Source organism: Thunnus albacares, chromosome 20 (genome assembly GCF_914725855.1).
Source record: "Thunnus albacares chromosome 20, fThuAlb1.1, whole genome shotgun sequence".
NCBI classification, from domain to species: domain Eukaryota; kingdom Metazoa; phylum Chordata; class Actinopteri; order Scombriformes; family Scombridae; genus Thunnus; species Thunnus albacares.
In genome coordinates, this window is record NC_058125.1 from 19364651 (window position 1) to 19375596 (window position 10946).

Consider the following 10946-nt stretch of genomic DNA (forward strand, 5'->3'; position numbering starts at 1 on the left):
GACAAGGAGACAGTGTTGGGTCTTTAAACTGCCTCAGAGGGGTGTGTGGAGTTAGGGGGAGTTGGCCTTATTTACATGGGAAGAGGACAAGAGGAGAGAGGGGTTTGAAATACAACTTTTGAGCCGTTTCCCCGCAGCTTAGGACTCCACTGTTATCCAGCTAAAATCATTCCGCCACTCGGTCATTAAATATTTACCAAGCAGAGGAAATCTGGAGCTGTTCATTATGTGGAGAATGCCGTGCATACATAGGCAATGTAAATCAACCTGTCTTTTCCTCTCTCTCTCTTTTTTCTCCCACACACACACACACACACACACACACCCATGCACACACAAACACACTTTGATTATAAGCGCTGGGTGCTCTGGGCCCCAGTGTTGGCAATGGCGAGAGCTGACTGCAGAATACATTACCAGATGCTTGAAGAGTGTTTCATACCAGACGAGGAGAACAAGAAAAAGAAAGAAAACTTGTCTAAAAACAGGAAAAACAGACAAGAGTACACACCCATCCAAACACTCGCGCACCCCCACCCATCCCTGTCCTCTCTCTCTCTCTCTCTCTCCCCTTTTTTTTTTTTTTTTTTTTTTTTTTGCTATCTCTGCTTCTTCCTGTCCAGAGGATTGTCAGCAGCGGTCACATTATGTCCTTTCTCTCTCTCTGATCAGGGGGCTGGGGTTGCGGCTGCAGAGCAGGCTCAACTCCAAGCCTGAAGTTCAATATCACCCCCGACTCCACAATGAAAGCAGGAAGGGCAGGGAGAGGACGAATGAGCCACCCACTGCTGTATTCACCATGGAAAACCCCATGTGATTTTCTATTTTTTTTTTTTTTTTTTCCTTTTTGCAAATGTGTGTACTAGTTTAAAGGGAATTTTCACTTTTAACTTCAAGTGTCAAAGGCTCGAATTAACTTTTCTATGCTTTAATTTTTAATAAGCGCACCATTAGCGATGAAAACAAAAGCCTGATTAAAACAAATGTTGCTACTATGACACATGTAGGTTATTAGCGTAGACTTCAGGGACAGACTGTTATCCTGTGTAATATTTACTCTGCAGATGTTTGAGGGCGAGCTTGCACAATCAATTTCCCTTCAATCCCCTAGCCATCTAGTGCTCCAAAACCTGAACCCCCCCCCCCTCCTTTTTTTTTTTTTTTTTTCTGTTATACATGTGCATGCCTCTGAGAAACCATGGTGAGCTGGGTGTGTTTTGTTCTCTCTTATTACACAAATGTGTGAAATGCCCACTTCAATGACGAGAAAAGATAGAGAAAGAGGGAAAGAACACAGTAAAAGGAGAAGTGGGAAGAAACATGTTGTGGCCTTTTCCCTGCATCTAGTCTGAAGTATCTGTTGGATGTTTGTGTAGTCAAAGGATTGGCTGATGCAAAACCACCACTTTTTTCTCAGTATCTAAGAAGTGTTTGGTGATTAGTATGCAGAAAGGAAGCTGATTTGCATAATTAAGTGCTACAGAGAAAAAGCAACAAAGTTTGTTAGTTTTACAACTATGAGTTTAATAGTGTGCTAGGATTGCCTTCCAGTACAAAGAGTTATTCCTGCTCAGAATACTTTAAAAGTTAAAAGTTCATCGATCAACACTTTCTCTTTTTTTTTTCTTCACTTCTTTTTTTTAGACACACATGTATTTTAAAAGGAGTCCAAAGCAGAGACAGATACAATTAAAGTGGTTAATAATCACAGAAGTGGTAACAGTTAGTAACCTACACTTGGCACAGAAGAGTAGATTAATGTTGAACTACACTGTTAATTGTCACACTCGTATACAAAAGGCACAGGAGGCAAGCAATGCTGATTTCAAAAGGCTCAAGTTAATACAGAAAACATCAGAGACTCCAGTATTTCAGGACATTGAGAAGGTGACAGGATTACTGATGACACATGACAGATAGATAGTTAAATTCATCAAATTATTCTCCATAATAAGGCATTACATTCTTATCTGAAAAGGTCATTTAATGTTATTTTCACGTACAAAATAGAATATAAAAATACATTATAAACTTGTTACAGATGTTACGACTCCATGATTTGTTTGATATCAAGGCATCAGGTGTTTGTTTTTTTTTTTTGTATGTGTGTGTGTGTGTATGTATGTAGAGTCACAGTCAAACTGTTTGTGCTCTGAGAAAAAGCGGATACACATGCAAAATATATGTATGGACGAATTCATCTCCAACAAAACAATCAAACAACCAAACAATCAAAAAACAAACAAACAAACAAAAAAAAAAGAAAGGATAAAATATAACACTGTTCTCTTGAGGCATCTGAACCTCACATAAACATTTCAGACATTGTAGTCGGAGCTCAGTGCCAATTCAAATGAGCCACTTTTTTTTGGCACTAAAATAGGAATTGAGAAGAGTTATATGCATGTAAAGCCATAAACTGTCAATGACAATTAGGCTGCAGCCATAATTCATCTGCATAAACCCAAATGACATAATTTTCACGCCGGGCATAAATCCATAATGTGGTAGTGAAAGATTTAGGTGTAACATTGTTCCATCGCACTCCATAAATAAAGGCACTGTTTGTTCAAGCTCATACAATACTGTAGTGTGATAAAGGCAAAGGCATCGTTGTGTAAATCCTCTACATTTAGACAAAAGAAGTGCAACCTTCCCTGTGTGTTTGTGTGTGTGTGTGTGTTTGTGTGTGTGTATCTGTACTGTGAGTGAGCACAGGCTTGGCATTTATACTGTATATGTCGACTTCGAGGGTAACGTGCCTTACCTACTTAGAAAAAACGAGATACTTTGGCATTTTGGATTTCAGTTTTTTTTTGTTTTTTCCTCACTGAGCACCTGTCGCTTCATGACGAGAGAAGTTCTGCGCGTTTTAACTCGAGTGAGCGATGGCTTTTTTTTTTAGCGTCACTTGTTCAAAATGTGGCAAACAGAAATGGAAGTCACACTAGCGAGACGTTTTTTTTTTTTTAAAGGTAAACGAAGCAGAAAATGATACGCTCTTAAAAAAAGCAAGAGACATTTTAAATAGATCGCTGGAACGACACATTGGTGTTACATTTCGAGGGAAAGCGTGTTAATATATGAACATTTTAACACCAATTATGTGTTATAATGAAACTAAAAGATAGGTTCACAATTTTTCAAGTGTGTTAAAACAATAGTCAGATGCCCGTATGAACATTCAAGCAGGTTTTTCTTGCTGTAACCATTCCTCCTGTTCATACTGACCATTAAAAGATCCCCTCCAAATGCACTTTCAATGTAAGTGATGGAGTACAAAATCCACAGTCCTTGTTTTTGGCAAAAATGTATTTAAAAGTTTCTCTGAAGATAATATGAGGCTTCAACTGTCTGAGTTAGTCAATTAAAGTGGATATCTTTAATGATCGTAACAAACAGAATTAATTTGGCACTAAGAAGACAGTAAATTTGAAAGATATTGACTTGAATTGACTAATTTGGACGGCTGAAGCTACATAATATCTCCAGATAAACTTTTGAAACACATGTATGCACTGAGGGATGCTTGTGGATTTTGTCCTCCATCACTTACATTGAAATCGCACTATGAAGGGATCCTCTAACGGCCAGTATGAACAGGAGGAATGATTCCAGCAAGAAAAACATGTGTCAATGTTCATTTGGGCACCTGACTGTTGTTTAAAACAGTCTTGACAAATTATGAACCTTTCATTTAATGTATGTTGACACAAAGAGGAAACACTTAAAAAGACACTTGGTAAGTTTCAGCGCCCAATGAGGAAAAATACGTCAAAATATCAACATATCTCTTTTAGTTTAGTGTTTATGGAGGGTTTCTGTGCTGGATAAGTACAATTATCATCATAATCAGTATAGTTACCATGCTATTAATAGAGTCATTATTATTGCATCACATGGACTGAGGGCAGGGCAGCTCAGAGAGACAGTTTGGCACAGCCAGGGATTGGTTTGGGAGCCCTTCACCGCTTTGGGGCCCATTCCCAATAAAGTCTACTGGTTGTGCATGGCAAATACAAATTGGGATTGTGGCTGTTGGATGGTTATAAAAAAAAATCTTAGACTGGCTTTGAACTTTCGGAAGGAAGGCACGTTTGGTAAAGTTTAGGTTAGGACTCGGTGATGGGCGGGGTCCTGAGGTTTATTCCCATGATCGCTGTCGTCTGGTTGGTTGGTTAGACAGAAGCAGCCAGGTTGTTCCCAATGTGCTGGTCTCTGGTTGGCTGAGCTGGGGGAGTGGCGGGGCCGTGGGCCAATGAGCACGCCAGCGGGCAGAGATGGGTGGGTCATCAGTGGGCGGAAAGGTCAGAAGGTCAAGGGGTCATGGGTTAGTTGCCGTGGCAGCTAGAGTTAGACAGACAGAGACGGACAGACGTGGAAAGGAAAAAAAGGGCACATAAAAGGGGACATAAAAAGAAAAAAAGATAGAAAAGAGATTAGTGTCAGCTAGTGGCGTCAGGATGACAACAAGGCAGATCTACTGCAGTCACACAGCACAAGGGGCACGAGGTAGGAGCAGCAGAACACCTTCATGAGCCATGCACAACCATTCACAAGGACTTACATCAACCACCGGGTGTTGACATAAGGAATGGCTGGTTAGCGATGCTCACATGCGCTCATGAAGGTGTTTGCATGGGTAGGTTTTAGGAGATACCCCTCCTATCATGTGACTGCTGCTATAGTGAAACTACTCATGCTAGCTGTGCTACGTCTAGCAGACAGACAGTGAAACCATGGACAGAGAGGGAGACAGCATGGTTTCATGTGGGTGAGAGAGTGACCTTTATGTCCAAAGAGAAGTGTCTGGGCCTCAGAAATACTTTCACTCACTGACAGCTAGAGCTGTTGTTTAGCAGCAGGCATAAGATCTTGATGATTAACAGTTGTGATTAAGGTTTACTGATTATTGATTATGGTTTGATCTTTTTGCTATGAAGTATTAGAAGAGCACCTAATAACTACAGTAAGCAAAGAGGCACCATAAGAGACAGCGATGAGAGGTTAAGAGATGGTGATTTTAGAGGGACTTAAGAAACATTTTAACAATAGACAGTCTAACTACAAGAATTTAGAGGCTTTGGTTTGCTTTAGAGATTTTTTTCAATAGTCATCTTTATTGCCTTTTAGTGTTTTTTGTCCATCGTGTACAACAAGAGCACCACTGCTCACACACACACATAATGTAGCTAGCTAGTCCATTTCTATTGCATAAAACAGTCACGAGGCCTGTGAATTGAGAAGGTCACCTCATCTTAAATACACAGAGCAAAACACTGCCTTCATTGCCACCTTTCGCGGTGACTAAAACAGTAGTAGCTACACACTTTGAATAAAGTTTGAAGTTTACATGGAGACACTTCATCTATAAAAAGCATACCGTAAAAACAAAAATAAAAATTTACAAACTAAAAAAAACTAAAAAAAAAAAAAAAAAAAAAAAAAAAAAAAAATACTACAAGTATTTCCAAGCGATTTTGTTCCATAAGCTTCATATAAGCACTTAAATCCTTAAAATCCCTATATACAAATTTATTTTGCAGCTAAATACATGGTAACAGCACCACTCTGGCTAGGAAATATATGAAAGATGTAAACAGTCCCAATGATAAAGTCCAGTGGGTGACTGATAAGACCACAAACAACAGTATTTCATACAAAAGAGCTTGTAACACAGACTTCAGTAGTTATCACACGCTGTGTTTTAGTAGTAAAGACCAAAGATCATAATGCACTTGAATTGAATGACCTTTAGGAAACAATCACTGTTACTTTAAGTATCATATAGTCATTGGGCACAACACAGGAATTAATTAATAATAAAAAATACATTTTGTGGAAATCTACTGGAATGAAGTTGGGTATAAATAAAACTTCCCACAGTATTTGTAGGGTAAAAAGTAGTAGTGAAGAGATAAACAACAACAAAAAAAAAAAAAGTTCTGAGAGGACTCCAAATCCAGAGTCACAAGGACCGAGTCACATGAATGGAGTGATCCATTCTAATTGAGAGGGTCCCGGCCTGCAAGCCGTCCAGTTTATCTAACAGGCGAGCAAAGATAACCACTGCAGCTGTCACCCCTAACATGGTTCCTCTCAATCTGCTCACTTATTTCACTTTCACTGCAACAAATACTGTTTCACATTTTACACTGAAGCTGCTTCAGCGTGTGACCTTTTTGCCTGATACAGTTATTTCTTTTTAGGCATGCCGTATTACAGACACATGTAAACTGAAATTGGTCCATTGGTCTGCATGCACGCACACTAACACACACACATACACACACATAAAGTGGCTGGTGAGCTAACTAACCTCTGTCTGTGGTCACTACCCTTTGGTAAGGATGGATTCTCTTGTCGTGGCGTCGTACCTTAGTGGTCATGGCACCTGCTAACAGCGCGATGACATTGCCAAAACAGAACACAGAAGGTTACTCATCAGAAAGACATCAGACAGTCCACCCATGGCACCAACATCAGTGAAACCATGAATTTACAAAGTGTTCAAGGCTGAGGGTGAAAATAAGTCAAACATCACGCTTCTAAGAGGCAGAATTTCTTGTTGTTTTGTGGTCTTCTGCTCTGTTCTCTAAAGAAAAGATTAATCCAAACCACTAATTTCTCACTAAGCTTCACTAGTAGATTCAATATCAGCTGTAAGCAAAGTCACTCTATAGCTTTGTGATCAAAATAAGCTTTAACATACAGTATATTAAATCACAAACAGCGGCGCTAAAATATCTATGGGTTCACTAAAATGTGTTAAAATTACAAGCGGAAGCTGAACTATTAAAAAAAGTTAAATAGGTTATGCTGTCACACCACAACACTAGTCTGCTAATACAAAGAGGAAATTAACAGAGTAATGAGCGAAGGAATGGACACTTGACTACAGAATGACTGTCGAGGAATCTGTCATCCTAAAGTATGAGCAAACTTTTAGTGTTTGCCCTGTAGGACAAGTATGTAGGGGGGTAAGAGGGGAGGGGGAGGGGAGGGGGTCTCTGCAAGCCAGTCCGTGTGTGTGCTAGGAAGGGTTGCTATCGCTTAGCCTTTGGTTGGGAAAGCCATACCTGCAAAAACACAGGGAGAAGGGACTGTTAGCCCAGCAATGAGCATCAGCATGCATCTATGTATGTCGTGGATGTATTACAAGAGCTGGATATGGCAGCCAATTTGTCCCAGTGGCGAACCGCGGCGTTTTACTATCAAACCCAACTTGATGTTGACTGGTTCCATATCTGGTTTTCAGTCTGTTTCTGGACATTTTTTGGGGTAAAGCTTCAGGCCTGATTCTGGCTCATGTATGATTTTTAAAAAATATAATTTAAACAGTATTTGGAAAGAGTATTTAACAATAAAACACATCCCAACTCATACATGTTCACCGGTTATCATGAAAATAAAGTGCCATACTACATCATGTGATGACAACTGAGCTACTTCCATATGCTGAGGAGGATCATTTTGAAACTAAGCTCTGAAAAAAGCTAGTAAGTGGACCTTAGGTTAAGCCTCTTCTGTAATTTATCCTTTAAATACATTTCCCCTTTTCTCTCTCTGACTGAGCCAATCATCTACTCGCAATGTGTCATATGCTTTGATTCACACTAATGGATGAGTTCAGGGCTCAAATTTGGCGGCACCAGTCAAGTCAAGTAAGGTCACAAAGATGCACCTACAAGCCAGGTTCAGGTCTTAGTTTTAGGCCCCTGCAGAACTTTATACATTTTCCCCATTGGCTGCTATTACAGAACACATGTGTTACTGTAAGTTGCTGACAGAGAGCCAATTATTACACTGTGTTTCCTGAATTTTTAAACCATGAAGATTCAGTATTTGTAAAACTTCCCCAGGGCCTAGAAAAGGAAGTTTTATATGAATGATGTTCACTCAATGTTCAGTCTATTAGACAAACGGGCGGGGTCAGGGAGAGAAAAGTTTTATGCGCTTGTTTGGCAACTTTCATTGGAGTCAAATATCCAGTTCTCATAATACATCCATTGTCTATGTATGACTGTGATGGACTTTTGCATTTATTTACCTAATACTCCAGTTGAGTCAATCGGGTATTCCAATATGGAGGGCGTGAGTGTGTAGGGATACTCATAGGGCGTGTAGATAATTCCAGATTCGGGTCCTTGCTGCACTAGTGCCGCATGCGGATTGGCTCCCGGCACGAGGGTGGAGCTCTGGATCTGACGAATCAGGGGCATGATGGTCGGCGTGGTGACAGGAGCTGGGTTGCGCAAGGTGGGAGGCAGGACGGGTGTCGGGCCTGTGATTATTCGAGGCGCCTGAGGGGTCGCTAGAGGAAAGGCGGCGGTGGCTGTACGGCACACGAACATACAATAATGCAAGTATGTGTACACCCACACGCGAGCGCACACAGAGCGCACACACATACAATAGACAGGGGAAGAAGAGGAGAGGACAAGAAGGAGACAAACAGTCTATTTAACAGGAGAAACAGAGGCATTGTTCATATATACAGTGGACTCCTGTACCGAGACCCCTCCTTTGTCACCCACCAACCCTCCTCCACATGTTAGCTATGATGTCATCCTTACGCGTCTTGACATTGGCGTCTCTGTAGGTTCCATTGAGGATGGCCAGCTCCATCAACTGCATCTTCTTCAGGTTGTCCTCCCCCTCAGCCTACGCGAACACATGCAGGAACAACAGGACAGTCAGCTTTCTTAGCGAGTACTGACATTCAGCCATTCAACATGCAAATTAACTTTTGTGAGCGTCTGGTCAAAAAGTCAGCAAATGTTACAGTGTGCTGAAACTAATTATGATACAATTCAAATCTTTTCTGCACAAAATAATTCTTACATTGTCTCAAATCGAGTTGACTAGACCTTGAACGCAGCCACTCAACCACACAGGACATATTCAGTGTCAAACACACACTAGCTTCTTAGCTCTAGTTACAGCACGGTGAAAAGCTTGACTGATTTACAGTTCGAAAGCAAGGTCGGGGGGGTTAAACTAACACGTATTATTAACTTCACCCTCCACACACACACACACACACACACACACAGATAGACACACATGCACAAACATAGATTAACAGGTGTTCAGCTCCTGATTGCCTGTAGACACTTCTTACATCCTTTAACCTTTGGGGTTGGCCGATACCGTGCTGTGATTGGAACTGAAAGTGACGGCTGATTGCTGCAATAGAAATCCCCCTGCTGGTCTTTTCAGTCTGTTTCTATTGTTGCAAATAATGCAGAGGAAAAAAAAGGAAGGAGCCTTGTGATTTCAAAATATATGCTTTTGTGCGTCTGTGTCAGACAAAACATTAAAATTAGAGAGTGTGTGTCTCTGTGCCTATATGCCCACGTCTTTGCAATGTTCAGAAGTGTGTTTCTTGTTTGTGGTCATGTTTTTGCATGTTTATGTGCGTATGTGCGCCTGTGTGTGTGTGTGTGTGGTGGGGGGGGGGGGTTGTAGGTGGGCTGGAGAATGTGAGAAATGTTGAGGAGCGCAATCAAAATGTCCCCTTGTGCGGACAACAAAAAAAACCCAGGGAGAAAAAGGAATACTGTAGCCAGTAGTTGGGAATGAAGTGAGTTGTGAACGAGTGAAAGGAGTGATGGAGTGGGGAGAACGAGTGAACAGACTCTCCATTCATTCCCCTCAGCCTTTCAAACAACCCGGGGTTACCATGGAAACCCCTTTATGCGTGTTCCCTAATTACCCTAACCCCTTACACATACTCTCTCATACACACAGAGAGACACACACACACACACACACACACAGACAAAAACACAAAAAAGACACAAACACACACTTTTGGACTGACAATCCCCTTCCCCCTTCCATGCATACCAACACAGTGAACTCTCATCCAGTCACACAGAGTTTTTCCATCAGTCCAGTCTGTAATATTTGATACCGCGAGGTCGGATGCATACTCACAGCGGGTACTAGAAGTTTCTTGACCTCATTGATGGCCCGCTGGAGTTTGATCTTGGCCCGGTTGTGTGTGTCCTCCACCGTGATCAGGACGTGGAGGTCCTCGCTGAGGTGCTCCCAGTTGGGCTTCCCTCGGTTCATCTCCTCCTGAAACACACACACAAAAAAAAAAAAACATTTGAAATGCTCCGTCTGAATGCACCGTGAGCTCTGTCCATTACTGCAGAGAGGGAACAGGATTTCGCTTTTCTTCTTTTTTGGCTGTTTTTTGGATCGGCCTCAAACTACTCACAAACACACACACACACACACACGCACACACACAAGGCTCAAGGTCATGTAATGCAGCTTCAGAGGCGTTATCAAACTTGTGAAATAACCATGTTGCTATTCAGTGGAAACACAATTTTGGTGTTGCATTTTATCGCAGATTTACTTGAATCTGATTCTTTCTTTCTAACCTCCCAAAATCTCCCTTCATGGAAACTCTTCTCCAACATGCTGCACTGTTCTTTGCCATTGCTCGCGCTCTCTTTTTTACAATAAAACTAGCGCTGAAATGATTAGATAATAAACTGATTTTCCAATGTTAATTAAATGATAATGACAGCATTAGTAGTTGATTAATCGTTTCAGTCATTTGTAAAGTAAAAATACAAAACGCAGACCTTGTTGCTGGTTGAATTTGTTAGTCAGAACAATACAAAACACGAACTGGCTACTCTTTAAAATGGATTATCTGCTTTTCCCTGTTTTCTCTTATCATCACAATATTTTGTTGAAGTTCATCATTAAATTAAACAATTTGACCGAAGTCTGTTTGCCCTCTGGGAACTCTGGGACACTAGGGATGGCAATATTAGTCAATAACTCAATCTGTCCATCATAGTGGTCCAAATAAAAATATCTTGGCAAATATTGAATGGATTGCCATGAAATTTTGGATGCACTCTCCAAATGACTTTGGTGATCGTCTAACTTTTCCTCTAGTTTCACCATAAGGTTGA

General features: G+C 41.0%; 1 protein-coding gene across 9 annotated transcripts in view; it reads right to left on the bottom strand.

Annotated features, from left to right (window-relative positions):
- Positions 1–10946, bottom strand: part of qki2 (QKI, KH domain containing, RNA binding 2) — a 26862-nt gene that overhangs the window by 7631 nt on the left and 8285 nt on the right. The window contains exons 4-9 of one of the 9 annotated variants that reach the window (XM_044338224.1): positions 9943–10086; positions 8577–8664; positions 8051–8335; positions 7080–7103; positions 6320–6397; positions 3808–4347 (exon numbers count right to left, since the gene is read on the bottom strand). In XM_044338224.1, coding sequence (XP_044194159.1) covers positions 4325–4347; positions 6320–6397; positions 7080–7103; positions 8051–8335; positions 8577–8664; positions 9943–10086 — 642 coding nt within the window. In that variant the 3' untranslated portion in view covers positions 3808–4324. Of the gene's footprint in view, positions 1–3807; positions 4348–5096; positions 7104–8050; positions 8336–8576; positions 8665–9942; positions 10087–10946 lie in introns of those variants that run through there. The other 8 variants (XM_044338221.1, XM_044338220.1, XM_044338226.1 and 5 more) reach the window with 8 other exon arrangements.